We start from the raw sequence: 26,266 nt of genomic DNA, 5'->3' as shown, positions 1-26,266 counted from the left end.
TCTGTAGTTTGTCTAATCTGATGGTGCAAACTGCTTGTAAAAAAGCACTTAAACAACAAACAGGTGGAGCTCAGGATGCAGGTGTTTTAACTTTTACTGTAGGTCGCAAATTTGTGCAGTCAACATTCTGACAAGTTCTGCTCCCTTCTTTTGTTTATTTCCCGGCTTATTTTTTTTGTCCTTTGCTGATCCATCCCTGATAGAAGAAATGACTGACTCAAACTATGAGATTAAAACCTGCGAGTTAAACAAGCTGACTGTGCTGCTAAGATAAATGCTTGAAATGACCTCCTCCTGCAGCAGGTAGAACAGTCACATGTTGCGTGAACATTGATGCATTGTATTAATAATCTATAAAAGCAGGACTTTTATTGTGAAGGAGCGTTTATCTTGTATGTATGCTTGCATTTCTTCTTCTATAAATCCTGTATGATTTATTCTGATGTCACATGCTTATATATAAACTGCCACATACATAAAATGAGACCATTTTTTATATGTTATGAAATTTTAATGTTCCTTCCCTGCAGACGAGCACCTCATGAATCTTTACAAGCGCTCGTGTTTTCCTGCGTTGTCGTGTAATAAATAAATATCAGAGAGAGAGAGAGAGATTGTTTTATACATAATAAATCATTTATTGAAATATAAATCATCTGAATGTACATGTTGTAAAATAATGAAACGTACTAAATCATCATACTGGGTGTGATTACAGAGACTGTACCGTCGACGACACACACATTCACATCCACACAGACTCAGACACCGAGCGAGCTTCTTTTCCTCTTTTGTAGCTTCAACTCTTCTGCAGAATCCAAAGCAAAGTGCAGGAGGAGGAGGAGGAGGAGGAGGAGGAGGAGGAAGAGGAGGAGGAGGAGGAGTTGGCAGTGGCACAGCTGGAACAGTAGATGGATTAGAAGAGTCTACACATAATCTATCTGATGTATAACATCAGATTAACATTAATCTATCGCCCGTCTGTGTCTGAGGAAAAGTAGAACCTGATAACTGACTTCAGGGAGGAAGAGGAGGGATGAACTTGTTTCAAAAAGCACGGCTTTAAAGGTTTCTGAGTCTTTTTTGTCAAACTTTCCAAATTGACAAATGTGCATCACTTTCTGCAGAAACATGGTCAAAAAATATCAGACTTAATCACACTTTGCAACTCCTGTTTTGGCACATTTGTTATCAGTGATATAGTTTGAGGTTGTAAACGTCACCTGACATGATTTGGAGCGATAAACACGTCATGTTTTATGAGCAGCCTTCATGTTTTTTTCCATATTTGGGCGTAAAGATCATAAAAACACCACAGCTGGAGGGAAAACTCGTGCACGTGGATACAGCATGAAATCATTAAATCATCATCGAACATTTTTATCTGATTGTTTGCCATGCATCTTTTTCAAGAAGCTAGTGTTTTGCTTTAAGGCTGATTTATACTTCTGCGTCGCCCCTACGCAGCCGGTGCCGACGCGGACATGAGCACCACATACTTGTGCATCGATGGGTCAGTGACATGCAGCAATTATCCGCCGAAACGCTTAAGGGCAGTGCGGTCTCTCTGATAGCCGGTCGCCTGCTTCTGGCCCCGCTATGATCTCTGTTTACTTTTCCACAGCGATTCAGAGCGTGTTATGTTAATCTACAGCTGATACATGTTGCTGTTTATCATACAGACATGATTACATGAAGAATAGAGAGGAGGAGGTGAAATACAATGCTGCCTTGCGGACCAATCACAGGGCTTGTGGTTTGCGTCACTTTAGTCATATTTTGGAGGAGGTGCACGTTGGCTATGTGTGTAGGCATCTGTGTAGGTACGGGAGCTATGTGGCCCTCCAGCGTAGGCTACGCTGTCGAGTCGACACAGAAGTACAAATCAGGCTTTAGTTATGATGAAGTAAGTAAAAATATTGGCGTCATTTGGTCACAGAAACTCCAAATGTGCTTCTATAAAATCCTATAATCCCAATAATCCTCTTATAAAACAACTCTGGAGCTATTTACAATACAATCACGCTTCGTTTGGCTGACTTCAGTCTCAGACAGGAAAGACTTCAGGAGGACATCTTTAAAAGAGACACCGTGGAGGACCATTCACACAGCTATGCTCGACATCTATTCACAAATCATACATGTTTACATAACGCTGAAGTAAAAAAATAGATTTGATTACTGCTCGTATGAAGCCTTTGCAGACATTATAAGGTCATATACATAAGAATGCACACAGTCAAGATTCTGTGCTCATTGCTTCTGATTGTACCAGCATCAGGTGCTTCTCTGGCAGCAGGGAGAGCAGCTGCTGCTGCTGCTGCTGCTTGTTGGACTCGTTGTAGTGGTTCGATAAAGTTTGCCCTATGGATGATATCCTGCTGACCATCATGCTGAATCCTCTCTTCTTGCTTATGTTGCTGTTAAAGAATGCCCCGAAGAATAAAGCTTTACAAAAATCCCACACAGGCTCGGTGGTTCTGTGAGTCCTTGTTGTCACAATCCGTCCTCCAGCCCAGCAGGGGGCAGTGTCCAGGAGGTAAAGGGTGTACCGTACAGTCACCACAGACTGGTCCACACAGTGAAGTGGTTTTGTTCTGAGGAGGGATCGAGGGTGGAGAGTCTTTGGTAGATTTACACGTCTCAGTCTGTTGCTCCTCATGTCCTTACACCCCTCGTCCTTTCTGTGTGTGCTCTGCAGCGAGGGGCAGGTGTCACAGGAAGCTGTCCTCCACCAGGTCACTACAGTCAAGACACATCTCATCCAGCAGCGTGATGTCCTCCAGAGTCTCGCCCTCACGCTTCGCAAAGGTGGAGCTGCTGGAGCCTGTCTCGATGGCGCTCTCCTCGGACGTCTGGGAGCTGCAGAGGACGTGAATGACACGGGTTAGCGAGGTCAGGGGTCAAAGACAGATTATCTAGAGGAGCAGAGACGTTCTGATACCAATGATAACTTCCAGTAGCTTTCAGACAAGCTACTCTTAGACATGCTTTTGGAACTTAAGGTGGTTATTACATGTTAAGACTTTGTTTTTCTTGGCTGTTCATTATTTACAATCCCGCTGGAAAAGATTCAGATCCCTAGAAACAAGTCTGGAATAACATCAGAGAGACGTACGCCTCTCTCTTACGCACTGACTACTGAAAATGTCTAAAAACTTTCAGGAGCTCTGACCCAGAATTTTCCAAAAATGCTCATTCACACACGTCCCTCACAGCCTGATCTCTTCCCTGTTAGGTGAGGGCTTGGTGTGCAGGGAAAAGATGAGACTTTGACATGACATCAAACACGCTCAGAAAGCTGCAGCGTGATGTATACAACATGACTGCAGATAAAGCAACAGAGGTGACAGTTTTTGCTCTACTATCAATGCTACATGCAAACAGACAGATGTGCAGACATCTTCTCTGCTCTCATCTTGAACGTGATCCTCCTTCTTCAACCTCAGAAGTTTTATCCATCCTGTTCATGCTGCTCTTTATGGCCCTTGACGATTTAGCTTGGTTTTTCAGACGTATCAAAATGCCTCTAAAACGCTGACATAAGCTGACGTTTTTTTCAGTTTTGGGCGTATACATAGATATTCATAACTTATGCCAAACTATAGTCCACTTGTGCAAAGCGTGCAGCAGTGTAGTAACGCAGATGAAGTGTATAAAGAGGCTGAGCCGTGGAGAGTGTCAGAGGAGTGAAACCAGCAGGGACACAGCCTCTGCTCTTTACAAGAAGTTACACTTATTGACTGCAGTGCATTCAAAAACGTCACATTTTGAACTTCATTGAATTCAAAAACAGCAGCTTTATCGTTGAACACCACCAGACTCCGACATGCTGGCTTCAGCTTCTGTTTCAGAGGCTCTGCTATTTGACACTGAGTGAGGGCTCCAAGGCTTCTCACACTCACACACACGCAGACACACAGCTCTACTTGTGTGAACTTGTGTCAACCATCGCATAACTTACCTACAACTTATGGCAGGCGTATGCCGGACGTATGATCCCTACTCGCTGTACTACGAAGTTTACCAGCGTGCTTCAGCGTGCTCTTAACTTATACAAAACTTAGCTATAACTTATGTGACTTACGCCAGAGTACTCGCCAATGTTTTTATATGCTGGCTAAATCGTCAAGGTGTGACAGGGCCATTAGAGTTTGCACCGGTTGCATGATGTAAGCGTCATCACCCCTACTTCCTGCTGCTCACCCTGATTTCTTGCATTAATTTATTTAGAAGGAGGCCTCCAGGAAAGTTTTGAGGGACTTTGTGCATGTGTGAATACAGCCAGCTTGGGCCTATGCTGGGATTGTTAGCTGCCCTTGCACGCAGATGTTTGTGCAGAGACACTGGCAAAAAACTAGATTGTTGTCAGATGTTAGAGGATGCATTCTGTGGCGGCTTTACAATGCTTCTTTTGTTGTGCTGTACAAACCAAAGCCTGCAGAAAAAAAACACTAGAAGACGATAGACACTACTGATATCAGAAATCCTTTCCTCAACCCACAGATTCCATATTTATTTATCAAAACCTACAAATAAAGATTACTTGAAGCTTTGATTTTGCTCTCCCTGGACGTGTAACTAAGAATCTGCAAATACACAAATCTACAGCAGAACTCTGGATTATCCAGTGTAGCTCTGACTACGGCTGCACTCTCTGTGAGGAACTTATTCATGTTTTTGCCAACATCAAAATATAGTGGCGTGACGGTGTGAAGGCCTCTGTTTTGTGACACTGGTTTTGGTAACAGAACACCTCCTCATGAATCAATACAGTGAAGTCTCTGGTTCCCTTACCCGTGTCTGTTCCTCTTGCCGTACTCGTCGTCAGAGATGGGGTCCAGGTCAGGGAGGGGGATGATGTAGCCGCTGTCTGAGCTCAGCCGCTGTTCGTCGAAGCCGCTCTCCCGGTCCTTCAGCTTGCCCTGGTTCTTGTAGGTGATGCCAATGTAGGCGTCGTCGTTCTCCATGCAGACCCGGGTTACAGCAGGGTGGTCGCTCTTCAGGAACTCGTGGTTCACCCTCTCGTAGTGCTGCAGGCAGACAGACAGAGGACAGTTAGATATTTGAGATTCTACAGTTTGCAGAACAGGCGATAGCACCATGAGCTGCATGAAGTCTGTGGGGGGGGTCACAGAACGTGTCTCCATTTGAATCGAGCGATCCAACATGAAATCACACACACGCCAGAGGTGCTAAAACAAGAGTGGGTTCCTCTCCTGCCCCCAGCCTCTAAACCTCTGCAAAGAAGGCCGAGGTGAGGCTGGTTTGATGTGCCATGTGTGCTGAGGGGTTTAACGGGGTAATTAAGGTCAGGGCGGTGGAGGCGAGAACTGAAGCTGCGTCATTACCCAGACTGAGGCCGGCCGCTATGACAGCCAGCTGCTGCTTCAGCACTCTAATCACCTCTGGCTTCAGTTTTACAGAAACCCTCAGACACACTCCTTCATGCACGTTGAGAGGAAGTGGACGGGTGGAAATGATCAGTTTGCTGCTTTTAAAAGTGCATTCAAATTATTTTCAACCTGCACTTCGCCCAGAAAGACTCACAAGTTACAGTGTGAGAGACGAAATTAAATGACTTCTGAAAAAGTTAATCAGCAGCCAATAAATGCAAAATAAGAGGGACAACTTTTATAATGAAGTTCAAGACTGATCTGAATTTTTACACCAGTATTTTATTATTGTAGTCAGTTTGTTGACGTGAATTTGCATTTTTATTTGCAGAAATTTAAAGCAAAATGTCCTCAGAACTGTTACATTTTATTGTATCTATTTCCAATACTTTTCTATTATTCTAATCAGTATTATTTGAAATAATTCTATTTATTAATTTAACTTTTTTGAGGTATATGTTTATTTATTTTGTATTAATTTTTGAATTCCTTTAATTTTTAATTTTAATTTTTACATTTCTTTTTCAAACTATGGACTTTAAAATGTTTTTTCTTCATTTAAATTATTTCTTTGTTTTGATTTTATTCAGATTTATTTGTTTATTAATTTGTTTTATAATATATAATTTATTTATAACTCATTTTAAATGTAAGTTTATTTCTACTTATCTCTTTCAAACTATGGACTTTTTAAAATTAAATTTCATTGAATATTTGTGCATGAGACTTGCCTCAAAAGTAAAAAAAAAGAAAATAACAATAAAAATAATAATAAATTTAAAAAAGAAAAAAAAGAAAGAAATGTTACATTTTGCAAAAGAAAAATTGCAAGTAGATCTGCGCAGTTCATTTGCAGTTTTATTTTCACATGTTGCATTTTATTCACTTAATTTTATCTACTTTGTCATACTACTTAAGTCTTAATCTTCCCTGTACGTACTGTACCGTCTTTCTGTTTTGCTTCACACGGCTCAAACAGACATACTTAAGAACTTTGTGATACTTAAGCCATTTTAGTAAAAGTCTGTGAGAGTGTGAGACCTTCACACAAAGACTCACCCTCCTGTAGCTGGAGGGAAGCAGAGAAGCAACTGTCTCACTCAGACCCAAGAAGGACGGCCTCTTCTCCTGCTCGCTGTTCCAGCACTTCATCATCATCTCGTATCTAAAAAAGGAAAAAGAAACAGGCGTTACTTCCAAGAACTGTACGACCTGTCACGTTCCTGCAATCCCATCATGACTAATGTCGAAAACAAACTGTCTGTGTTTACAGAAAAACACGACATCATGAGGCTGATCACGTACACGTCGGGAGGAGCGTGCTCTGGTTTGGACATCCTGTATCCGCTCTTGATTTTGTTGTAGAAGCTTGAATCAACGACCATCCCGGGGTACGGGGTCCCACCTGCACACCAGGACAGATCTCATGAGTTTATCATCACCATGTTCGCTCTCATGTGGTTTATATTTCTGTGATCGAGGCTCACCCAAGGAGAATATCTCCCACAGCAGGATGCCGTAGGACCAAACGTCGCTGAGGGAGGTGTACATGTTGTCAAAGATGCTCTCTGGTGCCATCCACTTCACCGGGAGGAACGTCTGTGACACATCAGAGAGGACATGTTTGTTAGAAAGTGCAAAAACATGACGGGAAACATAAGGAAGACATTTTCAGGACTTGACTGGAGACTTACACTCCCTTTGGAGACGTAGTTGTTGTCGTGCATGATGTCCCGGGCCAGTCCAAAGTCACAGATCTTCACTATCTTCCCCTGAGAGAGCAGCACGTTCCTGGCAGCGAGGTCTCGATGAACACACTGCAGAAACAAAGTGTGCAGCTTCACATTTTCATGTCCAAACCAACACATTTCGCTCTCATGGCTTCATCTACTGCATCTATTTCTGCCTGTATTTCATCTCAGCCGAGTTCGTTTTAATCCCGTTTCATTTCTCTTTATAAAGCGTTGGTCTTTGTGTAAACATGCCAGTTGGAGGGATGGCTGTGACCACTGGATATTTAGGGATAATAACTATGAAGCGTCTGGCTGAGCTGTGTCCCTGCCTGCTAATTCTAGCCTTGGCGTTGCTGCTCCTATATTCAGTCTCATGAGTGGGCTCAGCAGCCTTCACAGGACCGCTTATCACAAAAGTGCTGATTTCAGTCCCTCACTTTGGACTGCATCACTGTCTTTACACAGGAAACTGGAGGCAGGACCGATGTGGTTTGCAAACCCCAGCAGTTCTTCATACAGAGGAGTAAACTTTGGGATTTATTCACCAAAGAATCCGTTTTCTACCAAATATGAAGACGTTTACTTGGAGTTAAAATGCAAATTGCCTCCTCAGCGGATTCAATCCCTCAGTAAACATTTCCCTGATGACTTTATGGTCTCAATCTTTAGTTTCAAGTCTTCTTTAGTACAGCATCATGTTTATTTTGGTCCCATTTAGAGTCAAATATGACACAAATGAGGTTTCCTGTTGGGCGGGGCTACCTGTGATAGACAGATCTACTGCAGCGACCTGCATCAGGATGGAGATTGTAAACTCAAAGCTGGCTGAGTCCATTCATTCCATGCTTATATGCATGTAAGAAAGCCGTCCCAACTCACGTTTTTGGAGGCGAGGAACTCCATCCCTTTGGCCACCTGGTAGGTGAAGCTGAGCAGGTCGGTGGTGGACAGGCCCTCATTCATGTCGTCTGACAGCAGGTCATCCATCTCGCCCTCTGGTTTCAAAAACACACACACAAGGACACGTTGGTGATGTAAATATAGCCCTGGCTGCTCAAACCTGGCGTTTACTAATGGCAGGGAGAAACCGGGCATTATTATGTGTGCTACAATTATCCTCTCCGTGTAATTAGAGGGTTGTACCAGCCCTGAACTCTGACGAGGGTGGACCCCACAAACTCTGACTCAAACACACACCATAACTAACTTAGAGAGAGTGAAGCGTGTGTGTGTGTGTGTACCTTTCTGAGAGGGGGGGTGATCGTACTCCATCTGGATGTCGGAGTACTTGGAGCCGTTACTCATCTCCAGCATGGGGACGTACTGAGTGTTGTCGGCCTGCTTCATGTCCATGTAGTCGCCTCTGCTCTCGAAGGACAGGATCACGTAGCTGCAGAGACGAGAGAGACGGAGAGAGAGGTGTTGAAGCAAATGTTTTTATCTTATTAAGACCGACTACATATACTATTTTGAAAATCCACATCAAATCTATTGTAGATAAATAATGCAACAGCATCGGTAAGATTAATAACAAACATCGAGGCACAAATGTGAAAATGCGTTCTCAAACCTGCAGAAATCTATTGTTTTCTTTCATGAAACAAACATTTAATTTAAATCAATTAATTCTTCTTGGGTTCTCAGGAAATATTATCTCATAAAACTTCTCCAATAAGTTTTTTATTTCATCGTAAAAAATATTTTTTGAACTCAGAAAACCACAAAATGGCAAAAACATAAAATCTGAGAGTCACAGAAAAATAAAACAACTTCCAATTTGCAGGAAAGTAACATGCCAAAATACAAGATACTTTTTTAGTAGACCAAAACATTTTGCACTAATATAAATCAAAGATCCAACTCAAATGTGAAATTGAAAAAGGCATCAGTTTTTTTAAGGAGGAAAAACCACGTTGGTTTTAAGCTTTGCAAGAGTATTAAAACACAACAAGATCATTTATTCTAGGGACAATTTTTAGGGAGATTTAAAGAGCTGGTAAAGGCGGACAACAGTTTATAATATGTTTCATATTGCCGATCAAAGGTGCAATATTTAGGGCACAGATTTGGCCTAATGGTTAAATTTCGTGCCTGTTGTGGGCCGCCTGGGTTCACTTCCAGCCTGAAGCCCCTTTCCCGCATGTCATTCCCTCACTCTCTCTCCCTAAGTTTCCTGATCTGTCCGATGCCCTCTTCTCTCTAAAGGTGAAAAGATGGCCCCTGTCCCACCACACACTGTGATTGATCCGGCACAATTTTGACTCCTTCACATGTTGCTTTATACTGGACAATGACCACCACTTTGCCTTCTTTTATTTAGGGTTTACCATTTTATTACTTACTTTTGCTTTTATATTGATTTAAATGTTGCTTTATTATTTTATACATTTTTACTTTTTATTTATTTTTTTAATGTATTTATTAATTTATTCATTTTGATTTATCTAATCAGTTGTATTGATATTTTTAGCCTTAATTTTATTTTCAACTCTTCTCCTTACCCTTTTTAAATGTATTTATTTTAACTATTTATATTCTTAATACTTATTTGATGATTTAACTTATTTTAATTGCAAATATTTTTTTGTTGTCGGTGTGCATAAGTATATTTAAAATCCATTTTTGTTTTTCCAATGTCTTGCCATTATTTTATTTCTGCTTCTTTCTTGTTTTCAATCGCTGTAAAGCACTTTGGGTTGCATTTGATTTGTATGAAAGGTGCTATGTAAATAAAGCTTGATTGATTGCTTGATTGTATGCACCGCTTTGCACCTGCCATTCAAAAAACGCAATTTCTTTCAGCTGTATACAAGCTATCCACATGAATGACAATAAAGTTTGAGTTGAGTTGAGTTGAGAAAGCCCCAAAATATGACTTAAAAAAATAAAGTTTGATGTTTGGACCCCTGTTCTATCTCGCCTTCAATATGAATATCTGAGCAAAGGGGTGATGGTCATCCCACTGCTGTGACCGCATCAGAGGTAGCAATGACGGCAGAGACGAGACAGGATAGCTGGAGCAGGCAGGGCAGAACAGTGACCCCAATGTTATACCATCATGAGATCAATATATAAACCATAGACTGTATAAAATATGGACGTAGTATCCGTGACGTCACCCATCTGTTCCTGAGCGCTGTTTTGAAGCCAATCGACGGCGGCAGCCATATTGGAAATACTGAACTCAACCAGGCAGAGTATGACGTAAAGGGGCGGAGTTTGAGCCTCTTAGCCAACATCTATGTGTTCCCGACCGGGAGTCAAGTCAGTCATGTCCTTATTTGGGCAACAATTCGTAATCTTAATATATTCTGAACCGTCGCGCTAGAAAAAAATTCACCCCCAATTAGTGTGTGCCGATAGAGAGATTAGCTACCAAGGGCCAAGCCGTTTTTTGAACCAGGCTGTAAACATGTTTATTAATGCTGCAAAGATCGTCTTTTTCCCATTCATGTCTATGTGGTTTCCGGTGTTTCTGCAGCCAGCCTCAAGTGGTTTCACAATGAATTGCAGTTTATAACACTTCTGCATGGGCTTCCTCGTTTGAGACTGGAGGTTGCTGCTTGATATAAATTGACATGTAACCACACCACCAAAGCAATGAGGAACCAGCATAGGCATCAGGATGCTAACCTGCTGGTGGTGCTAGCTCTGCTAATGATAGCCACACTCTGCAGACTAGTACGCTACTCTGGATGCTGTTGATAAGAGAGATGCTGCAGCCTTTTTTAAAAGGTGATGAAACAATAATTGTAGAACAAAATTCAATACATTTAGGAAACGTATTTAAACGTATTACATTTCCACACAGATTTCAGATCGCAACGTGTAAAAACAGAAATGCTGCTTTTGGTAGCTCTGGTGCTGACTCCTCTCCTCCCTCTGGTTGTTCGAGAGGAAGATGTGGTCGAGGCTAACATGCTCGCCAGGATTAAATCATGTTATGGTCAGTTCGAGGTGTGGTCGCTGTGAGTCATCGCTCACCACAGAGCAACCTCGGAGGGAGAGACCGGGCTGCTGTTTCACCATGAGCGTCTGGGCAGACAGAATTAACAGGTACCTCGCAGAAAATGACGTTAGGCTGAAAGCTGAGACCAGTTCAGAGCCAGATCAGATTTGGTGAAGACGCCAGACAATCTCCTCAGCCGGGGGGAGAATGGCGATAGAGTTACCGATTAGAGTGAGAGGGGAATGTGAGACAACCGCTCAAATTGTTTTATCTGGGAGTGGCAGAGAGGATTTTTCATTTGTATTCAAACAAGAAGTGACTGAATAAAAAACCCAATCTACCTCCTGCTGCTCTCATCCGCAGGGTTGATCCCAAAGATATCCAGCTCCTTCTTATTCTTCTCAGGGCTCAGGCTGAGGAAGTTCTCTCGGTTCTTATGCAGGTAGTTGACCAGGTCCCCGTAGAAGCAGTACTCTGTGATTATGTAGATGGGGCCTGGGAGGAAACACAGCAGATGAAGTTGTGCATCGGCGTCAGTCTGCAGGCTAATCTTATCAGACAGCTCGTAAAGGCTAAAAGCACAGCCAACAGGGCAAGTCTGCACTTTCCCATAAAAGGCCTGTTAAAACACCACACCCACCACGAGTCGGGTCGGGGCTGTGGACCTCTCTCTGACCAAATCTGAGTGGGTGTGTTTTTGTGTGCACGTTCTTGGCTCACAGTTATTGGAGAGACTAAATGCAAGAGAGAGGAAACACTGTATGTGTGTGTGTGTGTGTGTGTGTGTGTGTGTGTGTGTGTGTGTGTGTGTGTGTGTGTGTGTGTGTGTGTGTGTGTGTGTGTTCGTGTGTGCGTGTGTGTGTGTGTGCTCACCTGATTTGGTGCACGCTCCCAGGAGGTTGACGATGTTGAGATGCGGTCCGAGGTGGGTCATGATCTTCAGCTCTGACATCAGGGCCTGTTTCTCACTGGAGCGAGCTGTGGCTGCAAAGAAGGAGCAAGAAGCATGAATCTCAAACTGTCAGACAAGCCAACAAAGCATGCATTCAACTAAAACATCTGTTTTATGATGCTGTTAAGAATCCCAAGAATCTTTATATCCATCACAGGTATTCAGTTCAGCACAAATTATGTTGAATTACGAGTGTTTGAGCAGACGGTCAGTCAGCTGCTCGCTTTCTCCTCCTTTAGTTTTGCAATTTAGGATCATAAAAGTGTTAGAAAGAAGCAGCTTGGATCTTCTGTTTATGATGTTTTTTATAAGATGCAGAGGAAACCCTGACTGGATGACTTTTCTGCAATCATACGGTGCAATGTTTTGGATTTTTTCACACGTTAACTGACATTTATCCACGACAGACATCTTAGAAGATGATATTCTCCAAAACAAAGACCTGGTTTTTGGTGCAACTTGCAGAAATCAGAAGCTATTGCTCTTAAAGTTCCATAAAGGCCCCAATTTTACTGACTAGATGCTTCAATGTTTTGTAAAAGTAGTCCCATTGTTGTCTGTCAAACTCACGTTTCAACATCTTCACTGCCACCTTCATGACGGGTTGGGAGCGACTCAGTCCGTAGGCGGTGCCCTCCACCACCTTCCCGAAAGCTCCGGAGCCGAGAATACGACCTGAGTCAGACAGAGAGTCAGAGGATTTAGCAAACACAGACACACAAACACTTCAATGCACTCTGCTTTCTCATCTGTGACCTCCCCCTTGATCACTGAGTCAAACCAAACCAGGCCGGAGAACCCCCCGCCACCCCCAGCCCAAGATTATCTCATAACAGCGTGACTTCAAAGACAAAGTGAGATATCCTGAGTAGAACATCTCTGCAGGGAGGCTGCAGAGACACAAGACTGGTTCATTATCACGGTCTGCTCACCGAGGACGAGTCTTTCACGGGGGAACTCCCATCTGGAGTCGTAGGGGAGCTGCATGGGATCCACGTAGATGTACTCATGACCGTCTGGACTCACAGACTCGATGACCCTCCAGCGGATCTCATAGCGAGGTTTCTGTAGGACGAAAAAACAGGAGCCAGATCAATTTACCTTCATCATGTTGAGGGTGTTTTCAGAGAAAGTTCCTCCTGTCTTTGGAGACTCCACTCAGGCATTTAGCGTATTAGGAGCACGTTCAAAATAAGAGTGAACATGAAGAATTGAGCCTTTAACCAATCAGAGCAGCAACTTCTGCAACGTGCAAACAGTCAAAGAGAGATCTTTGTTCATTTGTGCAATACAAGAGTATTTAAGGATGCATCGTGGTGCTGATCTGTTGTGTTTTATGTCTTGAATTATCAGTAGTGACAGAAAATATTGTACATGAATCATGCTGCAGCTATTTCTTTGAATTTTCTGCAAAGACATTGCAACTTTACAAAACTCTTGTGGGATTTCATGGACCTCAATCTTGCATTTTTGTAATAAAAAATGAAGGAATATCATCAATTATCAAAATAAATTGCATAAAGAAAATTAGTCTCATATAGTTTTTTGCTCTTTAGATGTCATAACCAACAAATATCACAAATTTGAAGTTATGTTTTAATCTAAAAACTTTTCAATTTAGGGGGAAATGTCATGCATTCTCTGCTGTAAGAATTTCTTTTGATTTTCTGCAAAGAAATGTCCAATGTGCAAGCTTCCGGTGGGATTTTAAGCACCACCATCTTGCATTTATTTAATCATAAATCAATAAATTATAAAATGCATATAGAAAAATCAATTTAACATAGTTTTTTGCTCTTTAAAAGTCATAAACATCAAATGTCTCACATTTCAAGTTATGTTTTAATCTAAAAATATTTAAATTTAGGGGGAAATGTCATGCATTCACTGCTCCTGGTGGATTTTTAGGCACTTCCAGCTTTCATTTATGCAATGAAAAGTCAATAAATATCATCAATAAATAAAAATATGCATATAGAAAAAATATTTAACTTTTTTTTTTGCTCCTCAGGTGTCATAAACATCAGATGTCCTCAAAAAACCTTCAATTTAATGCTCAGAAGTGTAGATAATTGTGCTCTGATTGGGAAAACATGTCATTTAAAGGGTTAAAAATGTCTAGGAAAAGGTCAAATGGCTTCATTAGTATGGATGTTTCAAAGTAAGTATGTAACTATGATCTTTTTCAGGGTGCAGAAGCCTATTTTTTATCATCTTAACCCATGTAATCTATGTGAGCATCTTTTCTCTCTTGAATCTAAAAGTCTAAATCAACTCGTTATAAATTATCAAATATGCGAGAAACAAAATGTGCATGAACAACGTGAGAATGAAGGATGGCAGCAGTACCTGTTTCCAAATAACAACCAACACAATGAGTGAGATGATGACAATGACCAGCAGCACCAGCACGGCCGCGGCTACAGTCAGCTCAGGGTGGGGGCCTGTGCAGGGGGGAGAGCCAGTGTCACACAGGTTAGATGGAGAGCACAATGATCACATGACCAGCCTGTTTGTGTGTGTGTTTCATGACTCATCACATGCATTGAGTGAAAAACGCTCCAAAAGGAGTGTGGAGGACTGTAAAATCCATAGGGAGTCCAGATTGCTGGAACCAGAAGGTATGCTGGGAGATAAGAGGGGAGTGTGTGGGGGAGGGGAGGGGGTGAGTAATGGGGGTGTAAAGCTCATCTGGAATGACCAAATGTCCTAAAGAATTCTGAGTAGCTGTCAGAATAAAAGCCCCTTCCTCCTCCACCTCATTCTCCGCCTCCTATCAGCTGTCTGACTGTAAACAGCTGCTGCGACGCTGCTGACAGCACAACACGCAGAGACTTAAACGCAGCCTGCGACACTCTGGGAGTCAGGAACCAAACAAGCTTCAGAGGGGACCAAGTGTTAGACAACAACATCCTAAAAGCTCTCACGTGTGTGTTCTCTTACCGTTGGACACCAGTTTGACCTCCCTGCTCACCGCCGCCATCTCGTTCCTGGCCAGGCAGCGCACAGCCAGCGTGTTCTCCAGGTGACCGAACATGACCTGGCTCTCCAGGTTGTCGTCCTCGTCCATGTGCGAGTCCATGGTGATCGCTGTGGAGTTGGCGGGGAGCGGCACCCAGGAGGACGTGTCATTGGCACAGCTGCAGGAGGACGGAAGAGTTCATGCATTCATTCAGTTAGAGAAATCTTTTACCATATATGGGCATTTCCTCTGGTTTTAAAAACTATTCAGAAACATTTGGCTCATCAGTAGAACAGAGCTTGAGGATGTAACTCTTCCTGCTCCTTATTTAGAGTTTGGCTCCTCTTTCTGTACTTTTTAAAATCTTTCTCACTCTTTATTATCCGTATAACAACAACGGTAATTACAAGATTGAACATTTGCACTTCATGCAAAAATCATTTCAGAGAATGGAAAGGGTAGGACTGCTTCCTGCTTCTCTCTGATTGGACCAAACCCAAGCCTTTTTCCTTTGAAGCATTGTTTTATTTTCAATGCATGGCCAAGCTATCGCTGCAGCAGCCTCCATGGACAGGAAATTACGTGTGGCTGCATCTGCAGTCTCTTCTCCAATCACAGAGAGGATGTGCAGTCCCCTTACGTTACCTGAAACAATTTTTGCATGTCTGTTCAGTTAACCTTCAGGGCCATCATATAAATCCTCCTGTATCAATTATTTCCTTTCTCTATCCCTCTCCTCTACAGTGTTTGTTTCCTCCAGGAGCCTGTTTGTGTATTTCGTCTGCAGCTTGCAGGTTTTCATGTTATTTTTCCTCTTTCTGTACTTTTTTTTGTCTTTCTCACTCTTTATTATCTGTATGACAACGACGGTAATTAAAAGATTGAACATTTGCACTTCATGCAAAAATCATTTCAGAGAATGGAGAGGGTCGGACTGCTTCCTGCTTCTCTCTGATTGGACCAAACCCAAGTCTTTTTCCTTTGAAGCATTGTTTTATTTGATGCATGGCCGAGCTATCGTTGCAGTAGCCTCCATGGACAGGAAATTACATGTGGCTGCATCTGCAGTCTCTTCTCCAATCACAGAGAGGATGTGCAGTCCCCTTATGTTACCTGAAACAATTTTTGCATGTAGCGTTTGTCATATTTTTGTGCTTTATGAAATGTTTGTTCAGTTGACCTGCAGGGCCACCGTATAAATCCTCCTGTATCACTTATTTCCTTTCTTTATTCCTCTCCTCTACAGTGTTTGTTTCCTCCAGGAGCCTGTTTGTGTATCTCGTCTGCAGCTTGCAGGTTTTCATATGTTACTTTTCTTGATGCACACCCCTCCATATTGTATCTTTTCTCCTCTGTTAAGATGTTGATTGATCACGAAGAGATGAAGCGATAAGGATTTGTCAGATTCCTACATTTTAACATGCAGCATCGCCTTGAACACGGCAGCACAAGATTAGAAAAGCTATCAACGCTGAGTGAGACTTCAGAGGAAAACGGCTGCATGTGAATATGCAGAATTGAAGGTGTGAAATTTAAAATAAATAGGCACGAACGAAAGAAACTACGAGAGTCATGAATAAAAGAAGCAAATGAAAAGCACGGTTGAAAGTAGCAACATTTAAGAGATGGTTCTGAGACAGCGGTCAGTCAATGTTTTTCATTTCTATAAGCTCAAAAGTGAAGTCAATATAAGTAATCTCTGGATGCTTTAATGCAGCTCTGGTCTGGAACAGTGCATGTGTTATATTCTGCAGAGTAATCAAACGTGAGTCCAACATGAACAGCTCTGTGGAAAGAAACCTCCAGTAGAACCAAACACATTAGTGATCTGCCATAAATGTTTGTTGTAAGAACTAAAAAACTGGGCGTTGCATCAAATGTTGTTGTTTGCACCTTAAACTGCTGACCTGGAGCTTCAGCCAATCACCTGACCCCGTCGGATATTGATTATTGGACCAGTTTGAAAAGGAAGATAGAAAGAGGAACTGATAGTTTTAGATTCAGCAGAGTGAACTCACTGTTTGATGTTCTTGCAGACGAACCACTCCACCACCGGAGTGGGCTGCCCTCTGGTGATGCACACCACAGACTGCCCCGAGGCCGAGCCGTGGTGGATGTCCATCAGGTCCACGATGACTGCGGGCACTGTGACGAAGTGAAGGAGAGCGTGTGAACAAGTGAAGTGAAGCTAAAAGGGGAATAAAGGTAATGAAGGGCCTGGAGCATTCCTCTCACTGACCTTTGACCTCCAGCATCAACCCTACACTGCTCCTCTGGTCTCCGTTCTCCACCCGCATGGTGTAGTTCCCGCTGTCCTCCTCCTTGGCTCGTATCAGGGTGAGAACGCTCATGTAGCTGCACAGACAGACGCAGAGGTTAACAGCCGTAATGACAGGTCAGGTTAGCTGTTAGCTTGTCATTAGCTCTGCACGCTCACCTGGTCTCGCTGAGCTGTCGCAGGCTGGTGGAGATCTCTGCCGTCACGTCGCTGAGCGGGACGCCGTCTTTCAGCCAGGTGACGTGAGCATTTGGGAAGGAGCTGATCAGTGCCTTGAACTCTCGAACCTCGTCCAGCTCTGCAGATTCGTACTCTTTGAACTCAGGACGGATCGACAGGAATTCACCGGCTGTTAGAAGCGAAGAGAGGGACCAAAATCAGCTTCAGAGAAAGTCACAAAACCGATTGAATGTGTTGCTGACTGAAAGTGAAAAGCAGCAGCTTCTTACCGTAAACCTGGATAGCTAGCTGCTTCGTCTGACTCTCGTTGCTCATGATATCCGTGATGGAGCAGGAGTAGATGCCGCTGTCTTTGGTTGAAGCCTGAGGGATTGTCAGGGTGTAGAGGATCTCCTGATCCCTCTTGTTCTCGTGTACGGTTTTGACGGCACGGTTCACCTGCAAACAAAAAAACCCCATCAGGCTTTTTGAGCTCAAACACGCCATGCATCTTCATTTCTCTCACACAGCATGACGCGCTCCCTCACCAGTTTGCCCGGGTATTTCCAGTGATCCTCCAGGATCTCAGACCCCCGAGCGAGACAGGTGACGGTGAGCGTGTCTCCAACGAGCAGGGCCGTTCTTTTTGCCGTCAGCTCGACGTGCAGTGCTGCACCGCCTGGGAAACAACAAAACACCAAGTTGAATTCCTGCAGGAAGGCTCTGTGAGAGCTGCTGCATCAGTGTGAGAAGATATTTGCATCCAAAAGTTAAATAATGATGTTCAAGTTAAGTTGAAATCTCAGCGCATTGTTTGTATTCTGACATTTCCTTTCACGAGTGCCACTACATGTTCTTTAATCCAAGTTTTCTCTCACAGGACGTTTCTGTTTTGTCCTTTTTATGGATGTGAGGTTGATTCAGACAATTAAAGAAACTTTTCAAGGGCTCAAAAACGTATTTGCATGACGAGAATCCCTCAACGTTTATTGACCTACCCGCAGATCTGCTCTTTGTTTCATGTTTTTGCAGATCTCGATCCTATTATCAGTTGCAATGATGCAAGAAAATGTGCAACTAATCTCAACCCCAACCTCAGTCTGTGCTGCCGTTAAGAAGAAGAAGAAGCATCCAAGAAAACATGAAGCTGATGCATCAGATTTAAAGGGTTGAACACACCTGTCCAGCCGTGCACGATGTACTCCCCGCTGTCGTACACCTCTCCGTTTATGACGGCCTTGCAGACGTATGTTCCAGCCGTGAACACTCCCAGAGCGCCCTTCTTGCTGTCGTAGACGCAGGGCACGGGCTCCAGGGTGTCGACATTCATGAGCGTCACGTTAGCGCTGGGATCCGAGACTCGACATTGGATCTCCATTTCACTGGTGTCGGTGAGGACATGGTTTCCAAAAGGCACCGGCGACGGCACGAAGGGAAAATCAGGATCTGAAGAGGAGGGAAATTAGTCTCTTAGAACGGGTTCAGAAGTCTTACATAAAATCTCAAATCTCAAAGCCTACTCTTCTTCCGTACCTGGCACGTAGATGTAGATGCTACTGTCCTCGCCGTCGTCCGTGTCGTTCCTGCTGTAGTAGCAGATGTAGTAACCCGTGTGCATGACGGTGGCGTTGTCCACAGTGATGGTGGTGACGAACAGGCCGCTGTTGTCCTCCTGCGTCTTCTCGGGGACATCCATCGGGGTCTCCCATTCCAGCCTCGCCTCCCCGCGACAGGTCAGCGTGAAGGGAGTGTGGAGAGGCACCACCAGCTCCTCCACCTGAGGCAGCAGCACGGGAGCGGAGGACGGAGGGAACATCGACGAGGTGGGGGCTACAAGGAAGACGTGGACAGAGGTGAATAACTGACCCCTCTTTCCATGCAACCATTCATCCAACTACCATCCATCCTTCTTACCTTTCACTCTGAGGTTAAAGGAGAACTGGGCGGTGCGAGAGCCGCTCACAGCTGTGATGGAGTAGCTCCCGTCGTCTTTGACCAGCGGCTGCCGTAACATCAGGATGCTCTGATACCTGAGGGAGAGATGGAGCAGTTTGCAAACATGCATGTCTGATTTCTTGCAAAGAGTTGGACTGATCACACTTTCCCGCCTGAGCTGCAAAAATCTGAAAGGAGCCAGCTACCTAGCTCAGTCTTAAAGTTACAAAACACACCTCTAAACTCACGGATACCTCTGTTTGCTTGGAAAGCTTTAGAGCGACATGCTGTGGTTTTACAGACATTAGCTGCAGGAAGTTTTTGCTTGGAGTCTAGAAACAGTCCTGCACATGTTTGTTGTTTCAACACATTCAACAAATGAGATGCAGCATGTTCGTACGTGAGCTTTCGAGGCGCTGGATATCAGATTTTGTTAACTTTGGACCAGCAAGCTGCGTCCCCTCACCTCTAAGCTGAGCTGAGTCATTTCCCTCTCATGTAACTTGGCGAGAAAGCAATGGATCATATTTCTTACCGGTTTCCTTGGACGTGGCTCGTCTTGGTGAGGACGTAGTAGTTCTCAGGAATGGGTTTTCCATCTTTCAGCCACATCACCTTGGGGGCCGGGTCGCCCACGATTAGGATGGTGAACTCCGTCTCCTCCAGAAGGCTGACAAACTCTGTCGCTAGAATCCCACTGTGATCCAGAGCCACGAAGGAGTTGTCCTCTAAAGAAAGGGAGGAATGTGTAAGCGGGTGATTGTGGATGGAAGAGGGTGAAGGAGAGGATTGAAACGAATGCAAAGTGACAGAGAGGCCTGACACACATCTGCTGAATCCATCCTATAAAACACAGCAGCTGATGTTTAAAGCAGAGGTGAAGCTAAAAGACCTTCTGTGCACAGAATGATGATGAAACCAGGACTAAGGGACAAAAACGAGGACCAGGATCTGGATTAAGGGATGATGTGGCTTTTGTGACGCTTTTCTGTCCTTTCTGCAAAAACAAATCAGCTGTTTGAAATAAAAAGCTCTCAACTTTTAGATCCCAGAGTTTCCGATAGTGCTGCATGATGTTTTTGTACAAATGCATTGCTCAAAGTAGCTGCAATTTTAGCCGGGTTGGGCGATGTTGACTGTTGTAGTAAATGTGAGTTACATGCAACATCTGTGCAAGACTTTTAAGACAGTCCTGGAGTGTTTGCATGCAAAAAATCTGCATATTTAAGGTCTTTAAAGTGAGACGAATGGACTTCAAGACTTTCTTGGTGCCGATTTTGACAGAGACAATGCTTGGCAGTTTGCAAAAACTTTAAAATCCTTGAACAACAAAGGTATCTGGAAAATACTGTATCATTCTTCTCTTGCAGTCCCTTCCTCTCGTGGGACTGATGGTGTGGTCTTTGCACGTCTTAACGTCACAACATTTCCTTTAAAGCAAACATCTCTGAGCAGATAAAGACTCACCGAAGACAGTGACGGCCACGCTGCCGATCCTGACCTCTCCGTTGTTCTCGTTAGTAACCGAGCACTCGTAGGTGCCACTGTCCTGATCGGAGGCTTTTGGGATACTGAGGGTGTAGATGACCCGGTCTGGAAGAGTGTGCTTCAGCTGAACTGCATCCACAGCCTACAAGAAGAGATGAGCAGGAGTTAGAACAAAGTGGAGAGATGTTGTTCAGGTACAATATGAGAGACTGTGTGCGGTGAAGGATGATGGTGAAAACACTCGCAGGGCCCACAGGAGATAAATCAGGACCACAGAGCCTTTTAAAGGTCTGTAATTGCTACTGAGACCAAAACCAGGAGTGAGGCCTTCTGTGTTCCTGCCCTGGAAAAAGGTTTAGAGGAGTCCCGTGCAGAAAAACAGACAAACATGCTGCATAGATTAGGAGCTGAGAATCACTGTAAACAAACGTTAATGTTCTAATCCCTGCAGCTCACACTTCAAAAGCAGGAGATGTTTATTTGGCTGTCCTCTTCAGACAGCATCTGTCCCACATGTCTGAGGTCACAGAGGTCAGAGGATTTACCATCCCTCTTCCTCCTGCGTTTGAACCTCCTGCTCCCCCCGAGCCATTTGTCCTGAACTTTAACTTTAACTGTAGCAGGAGCAGTTTGGCTCACGTCCGAGTAATGAAGACACAACATCCAGCCCTGCCTCCCTAACACATACTTTGGAACCACTAAGGGCCGTCTTTAGAGCTATATTCCACTTGCTGCTGCCGGGTCCAAAACCATTTCTGGCTAATTTAAGGCTCGTTGCTGCCGGGGAGGAAACGACATGGAAATATGACAAGAGGGTTGAAGGAAAGAGGGCAAGGAGCGGATTAAGGATGAAACCAAAGAGGACACTACATTTAAAGAAAGAGGGATTTCTTCTTGCCTGTTTTTTCGGATGGAGCCACTGCTGATGGAAGCCCGGGCCGGCTGGAGACACACATGTGAGGTTCAGAGGCAACCCGGCTCTCAGTGTTGCCTCGCTGGCTTTCACCTCCACGCTGAAGTCCTCTGAAGTCTCTGTGGCGGGCAGCAGAGGGCAGATATCAGCACTGTCCTCTCACAGGTCCTCAGATACTGACAGTTTGAATACATCTATCTCAGAGTGATATCACCGCTCACACACACACACACACAAACAAATCAGCCCTCCCTCCTGTGATGGTGACATAATGTCACAGCTGTCATGCAGTGAAGTCACCCAGCAGCTCTCTCATGAGACACACACTTTCCAGCTGTGCAATTCCAACTTTTCGTCAAACACTCAGTTTCAGCAGATGTGTGTCTAACTTGAGTCTGGTCCTGCTGGAGGTTTCTGCCTGTTAAAGGAAGTTTGCCCTTGCCACTGTAACTTGCTAAATGCTACGGCTTAGACTGACACTTTGGATCCTGTCTTTCCCCCCTCTCCTCTCTCTGCCTGTCTCTTACTTTAACTCTTCCTGTCTCATTAAAGTTACTAACCATAGACCTTTCTGGAGTCCCTGAGCTCCCTTGTCCCGTAGGTTCCACTGAAACCGAAACCCTCTCTAACTCCCTCTTTTCATGCTCTCTTTGTTTACAACCCGACTCACCCGCAGTCTCCACAGTGTAAACAGCACTCCTGATGGTCTCTCCGTTCACCACAGTCTCACACTGGTACTGTCCGGGCGACACGCTCCCAAAGAAGCCCACCTTGCTCTCGTAATAGGCCTGCATCTCCTCTCCGCTGGAGACACTCCTCAGTATGACATGAGAGTTCGGGTTGGACACGCGGCAGGAGATGAGGACTCCGAGATCATCCATGGGGACGACCAGGTTCTCAGGAGTCTCAGGGACAAATGGAGCCTGAAGATCTGGAGAGAATCCCATATTCGTTAACCACACACTCCCTTAAAGACAGACCTTAAGTGCATGTTTTCCTCCATCATCTCTTGCTCTGTTGTTTAGACTCTGAGCATTTCTTTGCAGCCTTACTTTGTTTGCCATGAACTGTTTTCAAAGATTCGATTTGTGACCGAAAGGGAATAAATCAACAATTTTGTCCTGTAAGACACATCTGTTGAACGATTGCTTCTTGCAGCTCCTCATACTGAAAGATGTGAAGCTTTTCTTCTAATGTATGAAATTATTTAATGAGGCATTGAAGTTTTTAACTGATTGTTGAACTAAATATTTAATCTGCAGACTTCACTTTGCACTGCAGGAAATGTTGATGCTTTTTTAGAGCATTTTTTGACATTATATAAACTGAAAGGTTAGTAAAGTATCAGTGGAAATAAGTGGCAGATTAATCACTGTTTTGCAAGTCTGTCCCTGCAGAGCTCATCACTACTCATGCAAAGTCTTATTTTGAAAATCCTTCCAGGCTTCTATGTGTGATGCAAATAAAAGTGGATATTAGAGATGATGCTTCACAACAGAGGCTGAAAAAAGCTGCATGGTGGACATTTCAGCACAATAAAAACTGGCCCTTAACTTTCTGAATGCATGAACAGAAATGTTAAAAAGTGAGGCCTCATGTTTGCTGATTTATGATTCCTCTCTCTGACCTGACAACACATGAGTTGCGTTCACTGATAGGTTAGAAATCAGCCATCTTTACGTTTGTTTTACTCAGTGACAAAGAGACTATTTCCATGTTTGTTGACAAGAAGACAAACATCTCCACCTGGAACAAACACGTAAATCCCCGCCTCGTTGTCTTCCGGTTCCCCCTCCTGGCTCTCGTAGGCGCACATGTAGTATCCGGTGTTGTCGACTGTAGCGTTGTAAATAAAGAGTGTGGCTGTGTAGTAACCCGGGTACACGAAGGTGTTCTCCGGTAAGGGTTCAGCCCAGATCACAGTCTGCTTCCCCGTGCAGCTGATGTTGAACACAGAGTTGGGCTGCAGGATGAACTCCTCATGGTTGGACACGATGGTCGGGGGTGGGAGTCCACAGGTCACTGAAGGAGAGTTCACGCATTAGACTCTAGAAGAGCTGCTGTACTGTAAAACATAAATATTACACCTTCTTCTGAATTATTACCTGAAACCAGCCCCAGCAGGATCCCCACAAAGACCACATACACCTTCACCCCATCCATGATGGATGCTCCTCCTGCAAGACAGAAAGTGAGTTTTCAGTAAACAAGTAAAACACTTTGATTCGTCTGTCCTGATAAGATTTAAAACCCCTGTTTCAGCATTTATCCTCTCTGACAACACAGACATCTGATCAATACATCCATCCCTAATTGGCTTTTTAATCTCCTCTGTGCAGCCTAACTGGCTCCTCTTGTTTCAATAATCCTCACACGGATTCACAGACGGACATGTGGAACCTGAACGCATCACTTGTGGTCTTCCACACCATTAACACGCTGAGTGGGGAGAGTGAATTAATCTCAGGATGACGTGAATTATTCATCGGGTTAAAATAACAGGGCTGTAAATTCCAATGTGAAGGGTCCACGGGATGAGAGTATGAGGAGGGCCGCTAGAGGGCGACATAGTCCGCATATCTGAGCGCACTGAGCCCTCCGTGGGTCTCATCATCGTCTTCAGTTTGCTCACCCGCCTTTCTAAAGTTTTCCTTTTGTCTGATTGAAGAAAAACTGTTCCTTTTCCCGCTGCTTTCATAAAAACTGTGATTTATAAGAAGAAAAGGAGGAAAAAGAAAACAAAAATAGTCCTTTTCTGACTCGATCCAAATGTATGTTTTTTTTAAAAAGCGCAGATGACTCCTGATGAAGACATTCTCAAGTTTTTTCCAGACTCCTCGCTGCTCTTCGTACAGATCCAGTCAGGTTTAGGTTTGTCATGGAGCTCTGCAGACCCCTGATCTCTGCGGGTCTGGGTCTTCTTTAGGGGCCACACAGACTAAGAGGCGCTCAATCACAGAAAACAGCTGTATTCTTTGATTGACCGCCTCCAAATCACCTAAATGTTAAACTTGTATTCGTTTCTTCTTTGTCAAACTGTTTTCTTCTGCTTGTATTGTGCTGTGGATCTACTGTATGTTATCTCCTTTGCGTATTTCCTCAAACAATAAAACTTTTAGCCCCTGCACCGCTTCCTGTGGTTCATCCGAGACGGCCTAAATGATCCCTGGGTAACCTGGGTTTGTTTAACTCTATAATTAGAGCACCCACTCCGCACAAAACTACATATCTGCGTGGGAACCAGCTGACAAAAAAGCATAATCTGTTTTGACGTGTTTGTGCACACGCCTTGTCTCGAACACATTTCAATGAGAGGGTTTTTGTATCAGTTTGGGCCGCTGCGCGTAAATTTGAGCCAGCCTGCATGGAGCGCCTCAGTCTGCTGCATGTCCGGCTCCTCTCACACCAAGGGGCCCGACAAATGTGGCAGATAACAAATGCATCATCGCTCTGCAGGGCTGCAAACATTTGAGCAACAGCTGATAAGGCTGGTCTCAACTTTCAGCGCTGCACGGAGGGTGAAGTGGCTTAAAAAGAAGCTGAACTCCATGAAAAGAAAATCTGTTTATTGTGCAAAAATGAAAAAAAAAAAAAAGTTTCTGCACTTTTTAAAAGTTGAATATTCTTTTAGTCCACATATCTGAGTTTATTTTCCACTGTTCGTATCCCTGTGCAGAGTCCTCCCGGTGACACAGCAGGGTTAGTGGTTAATGAAGAATGCGTCGTGGCTCCAAAACACACTCAGCTCTTCTCTCCCCCTCCTGAGTCCATCACACGGGCTCTCATTCCTGCGCCTCCGGTGCAGATTTTCCATTTTAATTCCTCACATTCCGCGACCAGACGAGCAAACAATGCGAAGTACAATTTCCAATGTGTTTCCCATTAAGTGCCAGGCAGCGTCCCACAATGGTGCCTTCAGTCTTCGGGGTGACACCTCCAGCTGTGAGGCCGAACCCGAGCGCTTTTATCCAGCAGAGTCAGCGGCATCTCCCCGCGCGGCGTCAAGCAGTGTCACCATATGAGCGCAAGGAGGAAAAATGTAACCTTCAGAAATATGATGCATTGGCCCATGGAAAAGTTGCTTACAACTTTTAATGCGATAAAATATATTTTTTCACTCCATTATAAAGTTTAAGAACTTTTCTAGAGCCTAATTTTCTGCGTAATTGGATGAAGAGATTAATCCAACAATTAAATCCTATAGAATATGATTTAGTCTTAATTCCCCTGAAGTTAATCTAATAAGAAATAGCTGAAACTTTCTGAAAGACGAACAAAACCCGTTTCGTTTGGACTCCAACAACTGTCCAATTACCTTTTGCTAATCCCCTCTTTATATTCCTTTGGTGTAAGTATATCCACAGTGAATTGCTGGCTCCAAAAGGCGCAGTGAGGGTCCTTTGCTGCGGCTGTAATCCTCTGAGCTCCGGCGCTGTGAGAGCATATGTGCGACCCTCTGTCCGCGTCCGCGACCGTCCTCACAACTGCGCTCCAACCAAGC

At 44.0% G+C, this 26,266-nt stretch overlaps 1 protein-coding gene and 1 long non-coding RNA gene across 2 annotated transcripts; one reads left to right on the top strand and one right to left on the bottom strand.

Moving 5' to 3' along the window:
- Window positions 1-614: 614 nt before the first annotated feature.
- On the bottom strand, window positions 615-26,266 carry pdgfra (platelet-derived growth factor receptor, alpha polypeptide). Its single transcript, XM_034675489.1, has 29 exons — window positions 26,081-26,266; window positions 23,871-23,942; window positions 23,512-23,787; window positions 22,436-22,696; window positions 21,751-21,884; window positions 20,832-20,994; window positions 19,900-20,092; window positions 19,344-19,459; window positions 18,963-19,259; window positions 18,609-18,875; window positions 17,978-18,108; window positions 17,720-17,888; window positions 17,430-17,619; window positions 17,232-17,347; window positions 17,011-17,137; window positions 14,974-15,170; window positions 14,380-14,474; window positions 12,963-13,095; window positions 12,601-12,705; window positions 11,952-12,062; window positions 11,420-11,573; window positions 8,371-8,519; window positions 8,009-8,124; window positions 7,091-7,213; window positions 6,884-6,995; window positions 6,702-6,801; window positions 6,456-6,561; window positions 4,798-5,033; window positions 615-2,862 (listed from the first exon to the last, which is right to left on the bottom strand). Exons 2-29 carry the CDS (start codon window positions 23,926-23,928, stop codon window positions 2,715-2,717), a joined length of 4,383 nt encoding a protein of 1,460 aa, XP_034531380.1. The 5' UTR covers window positions 23,929-23,942; window positions 26,081-26,266; the 3' UTR covers window positions 615-2,714.
- LOC117806550 lies at window positions 23,392-24,890 on the top strand. Its single transcript, XR_004629689.1, has 2 exons — window positions 23,392-23,956; window positions 24,561-24,890. It is a non-coding gene; the product is annotated as an uncharacterized LOC117806550 (long non-coding RNA).

Source organism: Notolabrus celidotus, chromosome 2, assembly GCF_009762535.1.
Source record: "Notolabrus celidotus isolate fNotCel1 chromosome 2, fNotCel1.pri, whole genome shotgun sequence".
Lineage (NCBI taxonomy): Eukaryota > Metazoa > Chordata > Actinopteri > Labriformes > Labridae > Notolabrus > Notolabrus celidotus.
Note: the sequence above shows the minus strand (reverse complement) of the source record. Positions and strands in the feature narration are given on the sequence as shown.

Bases quoted from the DNA above. Each gene is read 5' to 3' on its own strand.
- pdgfra (XM_034675489.1), bottom strand. From the start codon at position 23,928: ATGGATGGGGTGAAGGTGTATGTGGTCTTTGTGGGGATCCTGCTGGGG. The intron at 13,096-14,379 runs GTACTGCTGCCA...TTCGTCCTACAG, and splicing joins TGGTTGTTATTTGGAAACAG to AAACCTCGCTATGAGATCCG. The intron at 5,034-6,455 runs GTGAGTCTTTGT...GTCTGCCTGCAG, and splicing joins TTCCCTCCAGCTACAGGAGG to CACTACGAGAGGGTGAACCA.